This window comes from Cervus elaphus, chromosome 17 (genome assembly GCF_910594005.1).
Source record: "Cervus elaphus chromosome 17, mCerEla1.1, whole genome shotgun sequence".
Lineage (NCBI taxonomy): Eukaryota > Metazoa > Chordata > Mammalia > Artiodactyla > Cervidae > Cervus > Cervus elaphus.
Window position 1 is genome coordinate 30081412 of NC_057831.1, and position 21664 is coordinate 30103075.

Sequence of the window (21664 nt, forward strand, 5' to 3'; positions counted from 1 at the left end):
AACCCACCGCCGCTCTCCACCTCCGGCTCTGGGCGCGCTGTTCCCTCACTCCTCGCTTACATAACGCGAGCGGGCGCGCTCCCGCCGCCTCTTACCCCTCTACCGACTTGGGTTGGGCCCGCCTCGCCTCCGCGGCCAGCGCCTCCGCGCCCCTGTGCGCCCCGAGCTAGGAGGTGACCCTCTCTGGCCACCCAGCAGCAGCGGCGGCGGCGGCAGCCGGGAAGTCTCCGCCCGCAGGAGAACCTCGCGATTGGAGCCGCGAGCGCCTCACTGTGCGCAACTCCCTCCCTCCGCCGCCCCCTCCTCTCGCCGTTTCTTCCTCTCCCTCCGCCCCCCCTCCCGCCCCCCGCGTGCCTGTGTGTGTGCGGCACCGGCGAGGGGACCCAGGGAGCAGTCCAGGCTCGGCGCGCGGCGGAGCTGCGGCTGCTCCTGCTGCCGAGGGGAGCGACGAGGTGGCCGCCTTGCGCCTCCGCGGACTTCCCAAGTGGGGGCAGAGCAGCCTCTCGCGAAGCCGCCGGTTTGGAAGGCGCTGCGAAAGAGGGACCTGCAAACTCCTCCTCGGCGTCTTCTCCCCACCCTCTTTTGGCCCCTGCCCTAGAAGAAAGTGGAGTGTGGCGCTCGGTGATCATTATTTCTTCAGACAGCTTCGCGGTGCAGCGGCTCGGCGGCAGCCCAGTGGGGCTCTCGGCTGTTGGCGCGCCTCTGTGTGTGTGGCTCCCCCCGGCACACCTCGGCCGACGATGAGGAAAGGTCTGCGGGCGACAGCGGCCCGCTGCGGACTGGGACTGGGATACGTGCTGCAGATGCTCGTGCTACCTGCCCTGGCCCTGCTCAGCGCCAGCGGCACCGGCTCGGCCGCCCAAGGTAAGGGGGTCCGCCGGCTCCGCGGCCGCCTCTCTCCGCTTCTGGGGCTTCCCTCCTTCTTTCTCTCCTCCTCCCCAGTTCTCCTGACTTCCTTACTTCGGCTCGTTTCCCTCAACTGGAAATCACTTTAAATTCTACTTTTCCAACTAGTCGGGAAGCTTTGGTCATGATTATTTTTAATCTGTCATCGGAGATGGGCACAGCGGGGCCGGGGACGCACGGAGTGTGGACACGCGTCGACCTCTGGGCATGTGGGAGCTTGGGGTGTCTCTTGCACTTTCTGCCCGACACTCACACGTCGTGCATTGCCCACACCGAGGTTTGGAGGGACTCTGGGTGCTGGCTGCGGCGTGGCCAGCCGCGGATGCTCTCTGATGCGCAGAGGCTCCCCGCGCTGTGCCAGGTCTGGGTTTGCGGGATCCTCAGTGAGTCTCTGAACACGCCAGACGCCCGAGGGCTCTCAGCTAAGATAACGTGTCCCTTGCGGCCGGGGACCCTCCGACGCCGGTGCCCGTCGGCGGCCGCCCTGGGCGCGGTGGAGGTTCGCGGGGCACCGGGACGGCGTCCCAGCCCCCGGCAGGCCTGGGGTGTGCACGCCTCCCCGCTCTCGTACCCTCTCCGGGTCGCCCTCCTCGCCGGCGACGGAGAAACTTAAAACCTCTCAGCTCTGAGGAAACGGGCTGGTCGTTCAAACTAAATCCGAAACTCCCCGGGGGTAACCCGGCCACTTTATAACTGACATTTTAATGCGTCTGCGCTTTAAAAAATAAGTGGCCGGGGCCCTGGGCACACCCGGGATCTAGAGGAGCTCAGCCAGGAGTTAAGGGTGGGTAAGGGCGGAGGGGAGACACAGAGGCTGACCGCCGTTTTCTTCTTGCCCTGCGAGTTTGAGGTGATGGAGGCAAATCCCTGCCTCCCGAGCCCTTCCAAGCGGAGTGGAAGAGACCGAAAGGAGAAAGCCAAGACTCCGCTCTCCGGGGTCTCTCTCGGGTCATCTGACCCCCCTCCACCTCCCGGCCAAGCCGAGCGCCCCCGTGGGTCTTGCCGCCCAGTTTAGTGGTGGTCGCTGGCTCCGCGCTAGCAGCTCAGCTTTTCCCTGGGATGAGGGTGGGGGTGGAGGAAGCTTCCGCAGCGTTCGGAGGTAATCCAGGCATCCTATCATCTCGGTTACACTCTTTCCAAATTTGGAAAGCAGAGGAGGTGCGGGGAGAGCCTCAACTCCCCGGGAGATGCTCAGACACTCCGGAGGTTAGCGACAGCATTCCCGCAGATCTGCAGAGGAGCTGGGGGCGAGGGCGTGGGAGGTGGAGGCGGGTGCCCGGCGCAGGCTGGTGTGGTCCGGGTGGGGCGGTAAGTGATTAGCTAGGCTTTGTGAATTAGCCGTAGCTACTTCGGAGAGTAAATTTTCCTGCTGCCTAGCTAAGTAGCCACACTCATAAATCCTTCCCTTCTAGCCAGATGCCGCCCATCCCCGAGGTTTTGCCCTGGTTTTCTTATTCATATTTCTAAAGCTCATCTGTCTGTTTTACAAAGGACTCCCCATTGAGAATCATAAACTTATTGTAGGTTTCTTGAAATTGGAAGAAGTTCTCAGGACGGCTGCTGAGGGTACTTAGAGGGGGCGTTTGCAAGTTGAAGTGAGCAACCTGATGAATTGTTGTGGAATCAACCGCGTGACTCCCAGTGGAATTCGCCTGCTGTTATTGGGCGCACAAAGGCCTAAGCTATAGGGTGGGGGTGGAGGTGGGGACGGAAGGGGGACCAGGCAGTGAGAGAACTGTTCAGGGAAAGGACAAGTTAAAGTCCCCAAAGATGCCAAACGGGAGATAGAGGATCCCTGCCGAGAGCTTACTACAGCCAAATTAAAAAGACTGGATAGGAAAAAAGATCAATAAAGATAATCAAACAGAAGATTGTAAGTGGATTAATATTGAAAGAAGAGGGGAGAAGCGATGAAAAGAAAAGATGCCCAGGATAGACTGAGCGTTTGCCTCTTACACATTTTTTCATTTGATAGACCAGGCAAGCCAAAGATTGAGGGTTGAACCAACTCTTCTGATCTTAAGTGGAACAATTAAATGTATTCTTTTGGGTTTGTGCATTTCACTGCTGTTTTTCTCCGTTTATTTTTTTCTTTCAGTTCTTGGTGGACAGACTGTTTGAATCTTGTCTTTGAGAGACACACTATTCCATCCCTTTAATCTTTGGTTTCCTCTGTATTCCAGGATACCAGGTCTTCCTGTTAGGTGTCAAAAATGTAGAAAGCCCCAAACTCTACTTTCTGCTACCATCACTGTCACCCTAATCCATACTCCCAGCCTCTTTTCTGTTGAACTACTATTAAATACACTTTCTTTTCAGAATCACACTCCTATAATGGTTTGATAAGGAAGTCAGACCTTTCTTCCTTCTAATTTCTTCTATTTTTTCTCCTCTCTCTTTGGACTAGATCAGTAGGGAAATAAAAGATGCTGTTGCTTCCTCAAGGTATGATTTCCTTATGCTGAGGGCTTAAAGATGGGGATAGAGGATTTTTTATGAATGGAAGTATGTATGCAATTAAGATGAGAAAGTTAATATAAGCACTTTACAATGTGGATAAGGTTTTTTATTCTGTTGTTAGAAAGATACTGGAAACTTGGAAGTTTTAGGAAATACGTGTCTTCAGAGAGAGCCAAGAAAATAACAGATGTTTAAGATAAAAAAGCAGAATGGATATTATTTGTGAGTGGACTCGTTTTGTAACTGTGGTTTGAAAACAGACAGCAGTCATTTTAAACAGGTCCTTGGGAGAGTCTTTAGGCTTTAAGCAACAACTTTCTGCTTTCTGGTTATGTTCTAATTGTTTCATTCAAGATTGCTGGGAACTCCTAGCTCCAGGGAATTTGTGGTGTTTCTCACTTTCAAGAATGAAAGATTTCACCAGGAAAAGGCTGTGTGTGTGTGTCCAGTTTGCTTCAAAATTAGTGTCCTCTTGAAATGCATTTTATTCCTGGATTACACAGCATTGATATTCTGCTTATCTAGCACCAACTAGTGTTATGAGTGTTAACACCACCAAAGTCAGAACAGAAAATTACTGAAGACTCTAATTATATTGGGATAATTCTCTATTATTGTAAGATAATTTGTAATGTTTTTAAAACAATATACTTCTTCCAAGAAAAAAAGTAAAAATTACTTTCATGCCTTTATGCATATTGATGTGGTACAAATAGAAAACTGGCATGGGAGACTGACTTTCATGACATGTATACTATACAGTTTTTCTTTTTGAGGAGCAGAGTAAATTCTTAAGTTCACATTTGGAATTTGTAGTTAGGAAAAGTAAGCTAGTTTACCTTTGTTTAGAACAATAATTTCATGTCTTCTAGCTTAGGGGATACTTAAAAGGCTTCAGAGAACAAACTTTTCAAGTACTTGCAAAGACTGAGGAACCATTAAATTGTTAACATTTACTGACTTCCTGGCCTTCTGTGTTCTGGATCCCGGGGATTCCATGTTCAGCAAGACAGAGCCCTAGAGCGTCTCCTGTTATAGTCTGGTTGTCCGCATCAGAATTCATACTAGATCCTTGTTAAGCAACCCTCCTAAGGGTATGGAAGAGGCATCCAGCTCTCCTAGGCAAACCCTTATGGCATATTTAGAATTACTGTTGAGACTTAAAAATAACTGTTCTCTAATGTATGCTAGGTTCTTCAGTTAGTGCAAATAGCCACAGTGCCCTAACTGCCTTTAGCACTTTTCTGATTTAGGTCATGGCTTTGCTGGAGCAGCAGAGGGAGTCACTCTCAGAAGAAACATTAAAACTACACGCAGCAGCCACTTCAAGATGATAATGGGGAAGCATGTGGGGATGGGGCTTGAGCCAGCATTCTTGCCTTGCTCTTTTAGCCTACGTCTTCTTTTTTAGTGTGACTTTTGCATTTGTGGCAGTTAGGAACAAACCTGTTCACTTCGCCTCAAATTAGGAATCTATGAGCTGTTTGCATAGTGTATGGTATTAGAAGTAAAGTTCTGAACAATTATTATGTCCCATACTGTGTGCTATTTGTTAGGGAGTTGAGAAGACAGTTTCACTCTTCGAGGAACACAGAACCATAGAATTATGATTTGCATTCTGAAATATAACAGTGGGCATAGGTATGGTACTTTCTGGATTCAAGCATCCTGTGTTAGTAGTAAACAGGACAAGCTAGGGTTGCAGTGGGAGTGGTAGCAGGTGTTCCGTAATTTCTGCACAGAGGAAGTTAGGGGCAGGAGTTTGGTTGGAAGTGGTTTGGTCTTAAAGCTGTTTGCATTGCAACTGTCTTATTAGATCTTATTTAGGTTTAATATATCATTGGTCTGGCTTTGGGGAGGCACAGTTTAGAGGCTGTTAGTGGTGTGTGGCCATTCTGCCTGTTAGTTTAGTGGTTACGACCGCCTCATAATACTGCCGCCACCACCTCCTAGCTGTGTGGCCACTGGTGAGTTATTTAGCCTCTCTGTGCCTCAGTTTCCTCAGATGTAAAATGGGGATAAGGTAAACTATAAGTCAGATGAGGGCTGTATGAATTAACACATCAAAAGTATGAGCAACAGTCTTCTTTGGTTTCTAACTCTGTAAACCACAAAGAAATCTGGAAGTTAAAGAAATTAAAGGTCAATAATTTTGAACCCAGAGTAGGGTTTGCTGCAGACACTGCTTCCCCCAAAGTCACAAATGGAGTTGTCTGAAGAAATGCTCCAAAATGTCCCACTGCAGACTCCTGGTTCTTTGAACAGCCTGTGGGAAGCTGTCTCTTTTCATAGCCACATTTCTTCCTTCCCACGCAATCTGGGAAATTAACCTAATACCAGTTCTAAAAATGCCATGTTAAGTCACAGCCTGTCGAGCCCTGGCTCCACTCTTTGACTTTCTATCTTTACAATGCATATTGAAAAATAACCTTGCATAAATCCATAAACACTTTTATTTAATAAATACTGTTATTTTAAAAATTACATGTAAGTTCCAGATTTTCAGATAAATGTTTTGAGAAAACCAGCCTGTTGAGCAAATGTGGATAGTTTTTCTTAAAAAAAAAAAAAGACACAAGTGTATATCTAAAAATCATAATGGAATACATGATAAAACAACACAAAAATACAGAAAAACAAGGGAAAGCAAATCACCAAGACTTTCATATATTCAAGTTATATTGGCAATATATTGGCAATAGTTATATTGGTTTCAGCATCATAATGTAGAACAACATGGGTAATCTAGATAATATGTATTTTGAAAGTGTCACACTTAATTACTTCTATTTGTTGAATGGTTAATGCCATTTTTTCATGTTTAGTGCTTTTTTTTTTTTTTTTCGCCCATGTCATGTGGATTGTGGGATTTCAGTTCTCCAACCAGCAATCAAATCTAGGGGCCCAGCAGTGAAAGCTCCAAGTCCTAACCACTGGACAGTCAGGGAATTCCCTCATGCTTGTAGTAAATGTTTTCTGACAAAATTTTAAGATAAAACTAGACATTTGTGGGAGTTTTGTGTTATTTAGAGTTAAAACACATCTTTATCTTATAGTATTTTCATTCCACTTTTACTTTTGGATTGCCTAGTCTGCAGTTAGAGTCCTAAATTTCTCACTCTTTTTCTCTTTTAACCTAACTCCTATGTATGGGCTCTTCTTTGACGGCAGATTGCTTATGGATTTGTAGAAGAAAGCTCCATGAATATGAGACCTGGGGTATTGTTCCAGTATCACTTAGTTCAAGGATGTTTAAACTAAAATAGAAACTATGAGAAACTCAACTCTATTCTTTATGTGACATTTTTTAAGTATAGTAAATTTGCTTTGAGCAATAGTTTAAAAACTACTTTCTTTTTTTCTAGTTTTTAAAAAGAAATCCAATGATTGAATAATTTTTAGTTTCTCTTATTTTAAATATTTATGACCTCCAAATTTGTTGAGATTTTAATAACAAAAATTGTATAATAATAATTTAATGAGCTAACAAGCTCAAAAATAGTAAGCTTTTTTACATTCTCTACCTGTTTAGAACTCTTAGAAGAATTTCTGCCTTTTCATGAAAACCTAATACATATATTATGTTGTAAATATTTGGACTCTTTATAAACAAAATGTTAAAAATATTATTATAATTTTACAAGTAAAATGAGTTCACGGTTAAAGTTGTAATGTGGTTTCTCATTTTGAGAGTTCCTGCCCCCCAAAAGTTGCTCCCTTACGATTATATAATGAGGTTTGGAAAGCCACAGAAGAATGTCTCCAGATTTGATACTTAAAACATATCTAGTTATTCACACATAGTGTTAAAGTTACTGTGACATTAATTAAATTGAAGTTATAACTTGAAAAGTGAGCTGAAGCTTTCAAAGTGCCAAATATGCTGGTATTTGTCCTTATGTCAGTATACCTTTTTATTAGCAATGGGTAGTGATTCAAACATGCTTTAAGTAGTGAAAGTATAAGCTTAACATCTGAAAACTCCAGTGTTTGGGGAATACCCTCTTCTAATTAAATAAGCATGTCTCATCCCAGTGTGGTAGCGGAATGAGAGAGAGAGGAGACAGGTGAGACTTCATTTTATTGATGTGCTTCTTAGAGTTCTTACTTAAAATATGAGGGCTCCAAATAATCATCTGTTAACAGATGATACTGATTAATCAAATTTCATTCCAGAGTTACCAGTCTTATTTATTTTAAAATGTTGTGAGGATAAGGGTTTTATCTTCATTAATCATTGTCATTTGGATCCTGTGGCTAGATTCGTTTCTTGGCAATTATGAGAGCCATAAAAATGCCTCATGTAGATGAACGTGTATTATCTGTTCTTCTAAGAATGTGAAACAACAGAAACTCCCGCAGCACATTAAACAAGTTTATTGATGAATGCTAACATTTTCCAGTTTTAGTCAATGTCTTAATTGATTATTTAATCATGGACTGACTGAACTCAAATGTTGTCTTTTTTCCTCTGTTCAGAATAAAAATCTTATATATGAACATTCATTTCCAGTAAAAACACATTAGTGCTTGCCCACTAAAACACATCTGTAGCCCAGTTATAAGGGTAAACATGTCCTTGAGTGGAAATGCAGGTGTTTTCAAAATTCGTGAAAATTAATGTGCATAATAATACAAAATATGAAAGAGCAATGTAGAAGTAAAGTAGACCATTTGTACAGAAAAAATAACTATTTTAAGATAATGCGTAATGTACATTCTCTTAGACAATAGAAGTTTAGCGCACTATGATAGGCATGTGGTATAATAATATCCACTTATAAATTACAGGCATAGTGAAATACATCCAGGTATCAGGCAAAAGTGAAGGGGAGCAGTTTGGGACTATTCTAGTCTCTGTGAATTTGCAAGTTTGTTTTTTGCACTCAAATTGAGTATTTTAGATGATTCCATTTTCTTTTTGGAATTTCAAAAACCTTAAAAAAAATCTTTCAAAATCTGAATCAGAGACTACTCTTAAACAAATGGTGTTCTCTGATATTTTCAGGAACTAAAAGCGACAGTCAGTGAAGAAAGCATTGTTGTTGTTTTATTATATGTGATTATCACAAACCTGTGTTACCTCTGATCCAAACCAAATAGCCAGATTACTACCACAATAAAAACTTCGATTGGAAAGGCATAGTAAATGATGGCAATTTCACTTTGAGTGTGATGTCTGTGTGAAATATGTTGACATTTGAATTCAGCTTTTGCTAAGGGAAAACGATTCATTTTATCTTCCATTGAATAAAGAGTTTGATAAATATACACACTGCAGCCACCCAATGGAAGTAGGCAAGTTTGGCAAGCAGAAATCTTGGAGTCATTCTAGAGAAAACAGTAATTACCTTACCTGTTATTTTCTTTAGCAACTTTCCTTCTTTCTTCTGTATCTCCATAAGATCATGAGAGAACATAAACTTTTAAATGTGTTAGGGATCAAATTCAAGTATTGAAAGAGCCTAAGACATTTTCCTCCCAGCCTGCTACAACCATCACCCACAGAGCATGCAGCTTGGTGGAAAACAGAAGCCTGTTTCAGAAACTGCTCTCAGAAGCTGAGGAAAAACAGGCATGCTCAAATGATTTATTGTTTGTGCTATCCGGAATAGAGACGTAAGATCAGTATTTCATTATAATAATATTCAATGGCACTCTGACTTGAAACCTTTATATAAAGAGTCTTGATACACACCTGTTTCAATGAACATAGCAAAAGAGTTTATAAAGTATTTAAAAGATGTATTTTTTTATATACCACATTTGGATTTTACTTAGACCTGTTTAAGCAGGATGTACTTGTTTGAGAAATCTAGACTTAAATCAAAGTGATATACTGATACATGGAATCCTTTAAAGTCTCTATAAAATGCATTTATATTTCCTCAGCTACTCTGTTAAATAATGTCATTAATAATACCAACCTTGTACGCTAAATCTCACCAGTACATCAGAAATTAAATATCATTCTTAGGATTTATAGGAGTTATTAGGGACAATTGTCCCAGAAAAGAATTTGCTTGAATGAAGTTTTATCTTTAATATAAATAACAGTACATTTATAGAAAATATTACCAATATCTTTCTCTTATATATTAATCAAAATATATATTTATTTTTGCTTATGTTTACATATAAACAAAAATTAACTACATATATGTTTAACTATATATGTGTGTGTGTGTATATATATGTGTGTATATATATATATATTTAAAAGGCATAGCAGAGAAAGTTAGAGTTTACTTACTATAAACTGATGAAAAAATGTAGAAGAAGGATGACTAGAAAAAATTTTAACAATAGATTTGTTTTCCAAGTAGGGATGGGGTTAATCAGTTTATTAACTTTATTAGAAACAGTGATCATGTGAGAGATACACATGTCATTTTTTTATAGAATGAAATATCTATGGAATTATTTCCCAGGAGGGCATTTCCTGGAAGACTCTTAGTGGAATGAAGAGTTATCTATGAGCATACACACACACACACTTATGTTTGCACAAATTGTGTGTGTAACTCTTTGTTTTAGGATAATTCATTGTCAAACAGTCTTGGTAATATCCCCCCAAAGCAAACAAAACCTGTCAAATAAATGAAAACAAACTTACTGAAAAGAAATTATAAGGTAGTCATTGAATAGGGAATCGGGTTTCACCCCTGGTTTCTAACTGAAAAATTACATACTTTTCTGCAAAAAGTGCCTAGCTGTCGACCAGTAGTTAAGTTGTCTACAGAAGCGCACAGTTGAGCTGCCTCTGCTTCATTTGTGCAGTGGTTATCTGATAGAGGCAGTTTTCTCCTGTCTTGCAAGTGACAGAAACTGGGGGATCTCCACGTGCACTGGCTTGTTTTAAACATGTGGAGAAGAAATACCACATTTTCCTACACATGCGTGTATGCGTGCTAAGTCACTTTAGTTATGTCCAACTCTTTGCGACCCTATGGACTGTAGCCTGCAGGCTCTTCTGTCCATGGGATTCTCCAGGCAAGAATACTGGAGTGGGTTGCCATGACCTCCTCCAGGGAATCTTCCCCACCCAGGAATCAAACTGTTCCTTGCATCTCCTGCATTGGCAGGTAGGTCTTTACCACTAGCACCACCTGGTCCTACACAGTAGACTATAATTTTTTGACCAAAAGAGAAGGCCGACTCTCCTCTGTGCATGAGTAAAATGTTTCATTCACACGTGGGACCCCCTCTTCAACAGAGACAATGTTTGCCTGGTAAGCACCTTGCCTGAGGTGACCTCTTATGATTGGGCAGATTGAAAGCAGTCAGTTGTGTTGTTTTTCAACTGGTGATATGTTTCAACTTCTTAATAAAATGGAATTATGTTTCCAGGTGGAATGTTTAATTTTCTTGGACTCCATCAGATGCCATACAGGTGTTTTTATTTCCAGATTTCTCCATTATATCCATTGATACCTTTATTTAAATGAACAAAAATAAAATTAGTTGAGGGGGAAAGAGTTGTTACTACTGAAAGAATATAAAAAATTTAATTCCACATAGAGGGATAATATGATTTCCTGCTTGTTTTTAATATTATATTAAATGCAGGTTAATATATATTTACATGACACATCAATATGTAAATATATGTTAATTATTGCCATATGTTTCCACATCACTTGGCATTTCTGAACTAGGATTTTAAAACATGCAAATAAATTCTAGCACACAGGGAATTGTTTCCTGTGTTCTCTATCTTATATATCATATGTTCATGGATGACATACTGTTTTCATAAGAAAAATATGTAATATTCTGTTAAGAACAGCAAAGTAATAATAATAATGTCTCACAAAGTTTTGCGATTGCAAGTCTAAATGCTAATGAGAGGTTGCCTGTTTAATGCTGAATTGCAAGGTTAAAAAGAGGGTCTTAAAGATAACAGCAGATTCCACAGTCCTTGAGTTTGTTTTGCATTCAATGACAGTCACTAAATTAGGGAAAGGAATGTTCAAACAACACACTTGAGGAAAAGTGATTTTTATAGAAAGGAGCCATTTCTGCTAATAGCCAGTAACTGCACGTAACCCTGCTGACATTAAAAGTCCATTAGCTAAGCTCAGTTTAAATAGCAGCTGATGCAGTGTCAGCTAAATGTACACTGGAATTTTTTCATATAATGCAGTAATAGCAGTTCTGTAATTTTTTTCTAAAACTACATACATTAAGTAAAACAAATGTCATCTGATAGTAGTGGCAGGGCTGCTAATAAGCAGGCAGAGATTTGTGATGAAACAAAAGTAACAGTCTATATAACAAGAAGATAATAAATGGTAGTGATGGTTTTAAAAGGAAGTCTTTGAGAAAAATCATATGGAGAAGCTTAAGCTGACATCCAGAAAGAGTTGTTTCCATAGAAGCATGTATTAATGTGCACTACTTTGAGAGATTCATTTAAAGTGGAGTGATTTTTTTACCATTAGCCTCAGTGTTTAGTATTTCAGTGTATTTTGAAACAACAGGAAGCCCCCTCCTTAGACACCATTATATGTATAAATAGCAAGGGAGAAGGAGATTGAAAAAAGAACACAAGTGAAAAAAAAGATGTAACTTCATATGTGTTAATATCTTTAAGGAGATTACTATGGTAATATTTTTAAGCAATTTGATTTATTAATGCTGCCTACAATGAAATCAAAGGTTGAAATATTTATATTATCCCCCCTCTCCTGTTTTTCCATCTTTTGAATATTTTCCAATCTCCATTTTAATCATCTGAAAGACAGGAAGTTGTACTGGAAATTTTTAATAGAATCCAAAGATTTTTAACAAGTTATCTTAAAGAACCCTAGGACAGTGTTCTGTAACTGTGAGGCCATTGTGGAGACAGTGAGGGTCACTTTGTAATCTAATGGGTGAGTTGGGAACAGGGCAGTAATTAATCAGTGGCTGTCATGCTCACACCACTATAAAGTATTACGAGAACCTTCATGCTGACCACCCCTCCCCATTATCAGACCATTAGTAAAACCCCGTACAGGCAACAATAGGGAGGCCTGCCTAAGCTTATGACCCTAATCACTTGGGTATAAGCTTTGTGCATATTTTCGGAGTGGTCACTAGAATTCTCATCACATTTTCCAGTACTCAGAATTATTTATCTTTGTAATCTACGAATTTATTTATGTCTAACCTGAGATATCTTACACACACACAACCTGAGATATTACATCTTTTGTTTATTTTTGTTTTAAAGTTAACTCAGTTTTCTTTATATGATTAAAAAATACCTCACATAACTGTGTGGCTTGAAAGGGGGAAAAAGAAAGGAAAAGGGAGAAAAAGAAGAAAGGTCTACTATTTAACCAAAATGGGGTGACAGAGATCTCCCTTTTATGTTCACAGCTTTTCATACAAGCATTTCGTAATAAAATCAAGAAGTTCTCTTTGGTGCTGGTAACTGTTTTAATTCAGTTCAGGCCACTGTAAAGACTTATTTTGAATGAATTGGAAGCTTCTATGGATAGAGTTTATGCAATTAAATTCCTAACCAAAATCCCACTTACTAACATATTGCGTGAGGGACTTGATGAATAATCTCGTCTTTAGTGTGTAACTCAAACATTAATAACAGATGGAAATATGCCTAAGTTCAACCAGTAGGCTTTGATTTTTAATTCTAAAGTGACTTTAGGTTTTTCGGACTAAAACATCTGTTAAAAGTGACTATTTTCTGTATGTTTTTTCTTTTCTGTTGCATAAATCTGTCGCAAGATGAAAAGAGAATGCCAGAGTATTTGGCCACATGATAAATTTGTACACATCTATGAACTAGTATTATGAAATTGAATTATGTTGAAAATTATAAGATGATACTCAACTGAATGAAATAGGACAATTATTACGTTAGAGTTTGGAATAGTTTTTAGAAAAAAAATTACCCTGCAATGTGAATATACTGTTGCTTTCTTGGAAATTTTACAGTGTGCTTTTTTTTTTTTTTTGAGATGAAGAATTACATTTTGAAAAATTTTGAGTGAACATAATGTATAGTATGGCTTGGTGTTAAGTTGAATTTTTTCATTTATACTTGGAAAACTTTTCTTAAAATAGTATTTAATAATGTCTATTTAGTGTAATTATCATGACTGTGTTTAGAATAATGAATGGTTTAGATCACTGCTTTTTTGCTTTTTAATATTTCTTTTGACACTTAAGGAATTAAAACATATTAGATATATGCATGTATGTATGGGTCTGATAATTTCCTGGTGTAGGAAATTAATCAAAACTCATTGAAAAAAAATAATGTTTACAATCAAGAGTATTCTTGGCATCTATGCTAGGGAAATATTAAATACTTATGCAGCCTTTATATAAATAAGTCTCTTGGTAAAAATGAATAAACTGAGCTTAGTTCTAAGCCTGAATATTGCATACGAATTTAAAATATCTTCGCTTCATCCCACATTTGTAAGAAGAATGTCAGAGTCAGAATAGTATTCACATCACAGAATTATGAAGATTAACAGGGTCGTAAAAAGGGAAGAATTGAGGACACAGTGCCTGGCACATGATACATGCTTAATGCACATTAGAGATTGTTGCAGTTGTATCTTCATTACGTATGTCTTGGCACTAGTTTGAAAATCATTGAATATATCACAGGAATGAAAAGATTGCACTCAAATGGGGGTACTACCAGGTGGAAAAATATTATTTAAACCAACAAAAGCATGTTGTCAAAGATGAAATTCTTAAAAAGAATTTGGTAGATTTAAAAATCACATTTTAAATTATCCTGTTAAGTTGTCAGATTTTAATGTACATTAAAACTCTTTGGAAACTCAACACATATGTGTTTGGGTTTTATGGACATGTTTTAGATGATTTTTTTTTCTATGCTAGAATCTGAATGTAGAATATATTCCACTAATACTAGTATCTATTAAATGTTAATGAAATAATCAGTTTATATTTTTCTCTACTATACATTAGCTATACTTGTAAAGACAAGTATAAGTAAAAAGACTGGAAAGAACAATTAGAAAGTTCTTTAGTTTTTGCTAACATTTAAATTCTTTCTGGCTCAGTGGTAAAGAATCCACATGCAATGCAGGAGACTGGGTTTGATCCCTGGGGCGGGCAGATTCCCTTGAGAAGGAAATGCAACCCACTCCAGTGTTCTTACCTGGGAAATCCCATTGACAGAAGAGCCTGGCAGGCTGCAGTCGATGGAGTCACAAAGGAGTTGGACATGAGTTAGCAACTAAACAACACAATTCTTTCTAGAAGAATAGAAACAGCCTTCTTCACTTATATCAGAAATTTACTGACATAAAGCAAAGCATTTACTGATCCTAGGGTAGAAGCAAAATTTATTAAACTTAAGTTTCCAAGCAAAGCCAAAGTTCTAATATGTGTGAGGGGCATGTTATAATATAGGCAAAAAGGGAAATTAAGATACACAAACTGTTATGTATTTTATAATTGACTTGCATTTAATAAAGTATTTTTTCCTAATGGATTAGTTCATGAACAAACTGTAGCTGAACTCTTAAGTTTCTCAGACATATATGTTAATTATGATATATATGAAAAGTTTTCTAGTGTACATTTATAAAATGGAAGTACTGTTGCTTAAGTTATAACTTTATTTTGAAAAAAATTGACATAAAAGATGCTTTTAGATATAAATAACATTCAATACTATATTTTTTAGTTCACTCTAACGTTAAATAATTGTTCAGTCTTTAGTTTACTGTGACATTAAATAATCTTGTTTTTTCTTTTTTAAAATGCCCTTTAAAAAGTGTTATTGTAAAATTAAAAGAAAGCATAAAAAGCTTTTTCCTCAAATATGTCAACTTGACAGGAAGACTATAACCCAAAGCATTTATGACCAAAAATAATGCAATTATGGATATTTAGCAAACAATGTAATAGATGCGTTGATTAAATAAACAAGGATAACTCCACCACTAAAATGATACTCACACAGGAAACACTTTGTAAAGCCCACTGAACATTGATTCTGTTGCCATTTTCTTTGTCTAAAAAAACAGTTTAACACACTTAGTTTTTACTCCAACCCTCCGCAACCACAGCTCCCTCACTTCCCCAAGTCCAGCATTGTAGGAAACATCCCACTTTTAAAAGAGAAAATTAATAAGAAGTCTAGAATCAACAGTGTGGTTTAGTTCCTACATAATTATGAAAACTTGTCTTTATAGCATCTTATTCCATTTAAAAAAACCAACAGAAGCAACCTAGAATGTTTTAATGATTGATTAAACTGCTCATGTGGGGTTTTCTACTGTATATAACATTTGATTTGCAGTAGTTTTCTTTGAAGATTTCCAGGGGGAAAACCACAACCATTAAAAAGATGAGACTGTATTTATAGCCCCTCCTTCTAGGGTATACCTGTATTTTTGTTTACTTTTTAAATAAAGACAAGCTTCTCAGAACTTTAATTTTCTGAACATTAAATGCTCTTAGGCAGTTCTAGTGTGTTATTACTTAGGTCTTGTTGTTTTTTAAAATTGATATGAACAATATTTATTTTGTGCCAGAATGCATTTTTATTTGTTATTATTTTATTCAGGAAGGAGGGGCAATTTAGAAAGCCAAGTTGTTGAAGCAAACAAAAAATTAATTTATTTGAGTTTCATATATGTTAGTTGTTTGTAAGCACTTACATTCAACCTTTAATGATGTTAAATTATGAAAGATGACATTTATTACTGAAACATATTTTGAATATGTCTGTTTCTCCCAACTGGATTACTAAAGAAGTTTTTTCCTGCTTCCTGTCCTGCCTCACTCTCCTCAATTCTCCACACAGAAGCTAGGCAAATCCTACAAACATCATCAGTAAAGCTCTTTTTCCTAAAACCCTTTGATGGCTTTCCATTGCTTCTAGAATCAGACCCAAACTTAACACGATTGGCATAGATATTTGTTCTTAAACCTCTAATTCCATTCCTGGTATTCCTCTGTGGTTATGGTTTCCTCTGAGCATGCACCTTCCCCAAACCTGGCATGGGTGTTCCAGTGCAGCCCTAGAAGGGGACATCCTTCAGATATTCTTAACAAGCTGGCAGTGAGTGAGTATGGCAGCTTATATGCTTCCCTTTGCTGTGAACGACTGTTTGCTCCTCAGGTTTCATCCCTTTCTTATAGCTGACTTCTGTTCTGTTTTGATGTCTTAGTTTAGATCTTCATTTCTCCATAGAGCTGCCTTTTACACCCAACTATAACACTCTTTCCTTTTCTCTGTGTCCCCAGCTAGCCTGTCAGCAGGAAGAGGGCAGGAAGCATGCTCACCGTGGTATCTCTAGCACGTAACAGGAGCTGCATATATGCAGTGGGCATACAATATAGATCTTTTGATGATGTTGGATAAATTCATGACGCATCTTAGAGGGGCTTTTGGTGAGTACCCACTGGGGTGGAGTTTACAAGAACTTTCCTGATTCCCTTTCACTGACCTGGGGAGCTCCCGTACACAGTGAGCTGAATGTGAAGTTGAAGGTAGAAAGGACAGGCTCAGGAGTGAAGATTCACCATCTCTTAGATTCTGCCTAAAGGGTTTATCTTTACTTATCTTACTTATCCTTACTTCAGAAATCCATTCCTGACTTCAGATAGCCCACCCTTTAATTTGGGGCTATTAAGTAATGAAGAACTTGGGTTCTCAATAGTCAAAGGAAATAAACCTCAGACAATTGATGGGTAAGCAATATGAATACAACTAGACTCTTGGCCAGTTTGGTCAATTCGCCTAAACATAGAATGGGGAGTTAAAGAGACCTACAAATTGAACCGGCACCCTATCAACCCTCAGAGAACCTGATTATTCAGTTATAGAATTCTACCACATGGAATATTATTAAAATAGATTTTTTACTGGGTGATGAAATTGTTTTATATTAGGTCAATTGCTCTATAGAGTATTTCTTTTTATTTCTCTCTACTACAAAGTAAATAAGGCTCTTGCAGGGTATGTGTCTTAGTCTGTTCAGGCTACTATAACAAAATAACACGAACTGGATGACTTATGAACATCAAAAATTTGTCTGTCACAGTTCTGGAGGCTGGGAGTCCAAGACCAAGACACCAGCATGGTCATGTGTGTAAGGATCCACTTTCTGATTCCCAGACAGCGATCTTCTGTCTGTGTCCTCACCTGGCAGTATAGCAAAGGATCTTTGCAGGTCTCTTTTATAAGAACACTAACCCCATTCATGAAGGCTCCACCCTCACAACCTAAGTATCACCCAAAGGCCTCACCTCCTAATACTATCATCTTTGGGAGTTGGGACTCAAAATATGAATTTGTGTAAGATACAAACATTCAACTTGATGGTATGATCCTGTGAGTATGAGGTGGGAGGGTGAGGAAAGGGGGCAGAGTAGTCCAGAGCCAAGAAAAATAAATCTGTTTGGGAGTGCATATTCAGCCAGTTATCTTCCTGTAATTGACTACTGTTTGAAAGTTCTTTTGCTAGGACCACAGTCCATTTTCTTTGGGCAGGATATTTTGTTTTCTAGACTAGGAAATCATATAGTGAAATGTATCATTATAAAGCATTATTGAACCAGATATTCTCGTAGGCACGTTTAAGGTGACCAGAATATGTTATGAATTATGCTACACTGCCAGCAAAGAGGAAATCATAACAAGTAACTACTTCTTTTTTGTTAAGACTTCAGTAAACACAGACCCAACTTGCCCTGAGTAATTACCACAGAGAGCTATGCAATGGTCTTTAACTGGTAGTTGTTAGTAATCAAGCAGCCTGAATCTTGCCTTGACATAAAGCAGAGGAAGTGGTTAGGAGACAGACCTGTAATTATCAGCAGCAGGTGCCCATAATGGAATGCCAGAGAGATGTTTAGAAAGGCAAATATTACTTTAGGAAAGCTTTCAGGACTGTCAATTTAGACCAAACGATGTCTAAATAAAAACTGGCTTGAGAGCAATATTAAAAGAATGTGTCTTTGGAAACAAAAGAAAGTATAATAAATTCTTTTTATGCAAATTTACCTCTTCTTCCATATGCCTAAGTATTATCAAGATATGAAGTCTGAAAGATTGGACTCCATGTTCAGAAAAGGAGTAATTTAACAACTTTAGACACTTTTGGTTATTAAAAGGTTATGGTTTAAACAAAAGCTCTGCTCTTTATTTTAATAAGTATCACATGAATAAATCAAATGAAAAATTAGCTTTTCAAAAATGAATTTTCATGGCTTCAAATGACCCTGAATCATAGATTCCATAATCATACATGACCAAAATTTTTATTTTAATAAGTTAATCTTCTCAATTGTAACTTCAATTTGAAGAATGAAAACAAAAGAAACTATTAAATCAGAATCAAACCTTTAATATAGGAGCCCCTGGTGGCTCAGATGGTAAAGAGTCTGCCTGCAGTGCAGGTTCAATCCCTGGGTCGGGAAGATCCCCTGGAGAAGGAAATGGCAACCCATTCCAGTATTCTTGCCTGGAGAATCCCATGGATGGAGGAGCCTGGCAGGCTACAGTCTATGGGGTCACAAAGAGTCAGACACGACTCAGCGACTTCACTAAACCTTTAATATACATTTTACTAGTTTACTATATATTAATTTATTAGACATTTGTCAACTGTACAGAATTTCACCTTTCAGTGATAGCATTTTTCAATGTTCACCCTTTTCTAAAAGAAATAAAATATTATCATCGTTTCTGAGTGGTACTTAGAAGGAATAATTATCCATATGATCAACTATATACAATAAAAACTTGTAATCAAGCTATAAAAGAAATATTAAATGGAGATTTGTAATGCCAGTTCCTCTTTAAGAAGTGCACTTAGCTAAGTTGTTTTGATAGTGTCCTATTATTTCAATATTTTTCTTTCATCTTAAACTATAAAGACTGTGGTTTATATTAACTTACAGGAAATTCTATTAATACTGTATGAGGCATTGACAGACTAAAGAAAACCAACAAAACATAACTGCCTGGGTAGTTTTTTATGTTTTTAAATGGGGAATTTTCTTTTCCTTTTTTCTTTCTTTTTCAAGTAAACATATAATTTGGTTGTCTTTATGTTGTGGGAGTGAATGAACCATGTGGACTTGAACACCTTCTCAAGGACTGAGGAGTCGTGATGTATCTATAAAGACCTCATTCATTCTCAGATGTGCTTAGCTTGTATTTTCGGGAATATTTGTTTTCCTGCCTAATGCTAGCCATATATTTATCACTGTGAAAACAAGTGGAGAAATCAGTCATGTATTTATCACTATGAAAATAAGTGGAGAAGTCAGTCATCCACTGCTCTTGCCAAAAATGCCTTTAGCTCCCACAGTAGTTGTATGTCAAGATCTTGCCCTACTTAAAAGGAAGACATAAGATTTATTCTGGAAATTTACCAGGACAGACTAGCCCTCAAAATGTGAAAGAAAAGACCTCTGTAGCTAAATTAAAATAAACTTAAGTCACACTTGACACATGCTTAAGATAGCTCCATCTAAAAATATATATGTAAGTTGTAGAGGGTCTTAGTCCTTTGTTCAAAGTGGACCCCAAATATGGGAGATTCAAGAATTACCTAAAAACGGATAGATAAAATCAAGGAGAATAATAGTTTTATGCTTTGAAATTTATCTGCATATTTTGACTTATTTGGAGTTCTTTTCCTTCAGATTGTGGAGTAAAGTACCAAGCTGAACACAGGGCTTATAGTTTATATAGGGATAACGAGGCATCCACGTGTTATACTTCCCTGCATTCTCACTAAAGAAATTTAGAATTGACATGGAGGAGAAAGATGTGGTTAGAACTGGTGAAATGTAGAATATCTTTCTATTTTAACATGTAGTATATTCTCTCAAGTGATAGTCTCATTTAACCTTTTTTTTTTAAACAGAGTAAAAACTTCTAGTACAGCCGAGATCAATTTAATTTAGGAAGTATTAATTGCAGTTTCCCATAGAGATAAATGAGATAGACTAGAATAAAATGTGGTACCCATCTTTAAGAAACTTAAAAATCTTGTTTGGAAGATAAAATAATTGCAGGTAAAACATACAAAACTACAAGGGGGCAAATTGACAGAATAAATAAAACTATTTTGAAGGAGATAAAAGGAGAAACATGATTTGGTGCTAGGACTTTCTACTGGGATAAACTCTTAGCTAATTTTGAGAAAGGAATAAGGCAACATGTCTCATTCCCTTTTGTAAGTACTGCTTCCACTTAACTTGGCAGCCACTGGAAATGTTTTGTTATAGTTGTAAGGTTGTGTTTTCTCTTCATCTCTTCCCATTTTCTTCCCCTTTCAATTCTGAGAGCAATTCTTCCCTCAGGCTTTCTCTTATTAACAGCACTTGTTTGCCTTGAAGTGAGAAGTTGCAGAGACCTGGTTTCTGATTTCTCGAGTCCTGAGTTGCTCTTGCCTTTGCTGTCTCAGGTCTGTGTTACATTTTTCTTCAGTGTAAATTGAGCCTCCAATCCAAATTTAGCTATTTTATTACATACTCTGTAGCTAAGGTACTTTAGGCCAGACATTACTGCATCTCCCAGCAACAGAGTTTGAGTTTGTCAAGTTGTGTAGATTTGTTGTCTCTTTTTAAATACAGTTTTACATGTTTTAAAACTTGTTTGGATATTGAGTAATGGTCTCCTTGGTGCTCCGATGTTTATAAAATGATGTCAGTACTTAAAGGTAGAGGATTGCTATAGTAGATACTTGCCCTTCTCTATAAAGGATATACAAAAGGGAGGAAGACCATTTGCGTGAATCTCAGGGGTGAGCAAATGGATGAAGTTAAGCATATGCAACCTGTAGAACTACTTCAAAGTCAATTGTAGCACTTTCTATACTTAACTAAAATTCTTCAGGTAAATTTAAATTGAAAGGGCCAGAGGGATCTATGTGAACAGTTATGAAATTTAGCCTTAAAATTTTAAATGTAAGAATGGTTTGCCTAACATCTTCCACAAATGTTTGGAAATATAGGTAGATGGATGGTTAGATAGATAAATTGATAGATATTAATCTTAAATTAGGTAGTATAATAACTTTTAGAACTCTAATAGTGTTCTTACTCTTTAGATCTCCATTTTTACTTTTTGGTTTTTTTTTTTGACATTTGGAGAAACTAAGAATGTTGCTAGGGTAAACAGTATATGGGATGCCAATGAATATTTCTGAAGCTCTGGTATTTTCCAGTTTTAGAATTTTGAAAATGAAAATGTGGGAAGAATGTAGAAGAAGAGTGTAAAGTGATTTTTCAGTTTGGTGTTGCAGTCATGCATGAGGTAGGGCTTTATTAAGTT

General features: G+C 38.0%; 1 protein-coding gene across 2 annotated transcripts in view; it reads left to right on the forward strand.

The window, feature by feature from the left end:
* Window positions 1-658: 658 nt before the first annotated feature.
* The window catches only part of UNC5C (unc-5 netrin receptor C), a 403063-nt gene continuing 382057 nt past the window's right edge, over window positions 659-21664 (forward strand). For both annotated transcript variants that reach the window (XM_043871228.1, XM_043871229.1), the window contains exon 1: window positions 659-864. In XM_043871228.1, the coding sequence (XP_043727163.1) occupies window positions 741-864 (124 nt within the window). In that variant the 5' untranslated portion in view covers window positions 659-740. The remainder of the gene's footprint in view (window positions 865-21664) is intronic.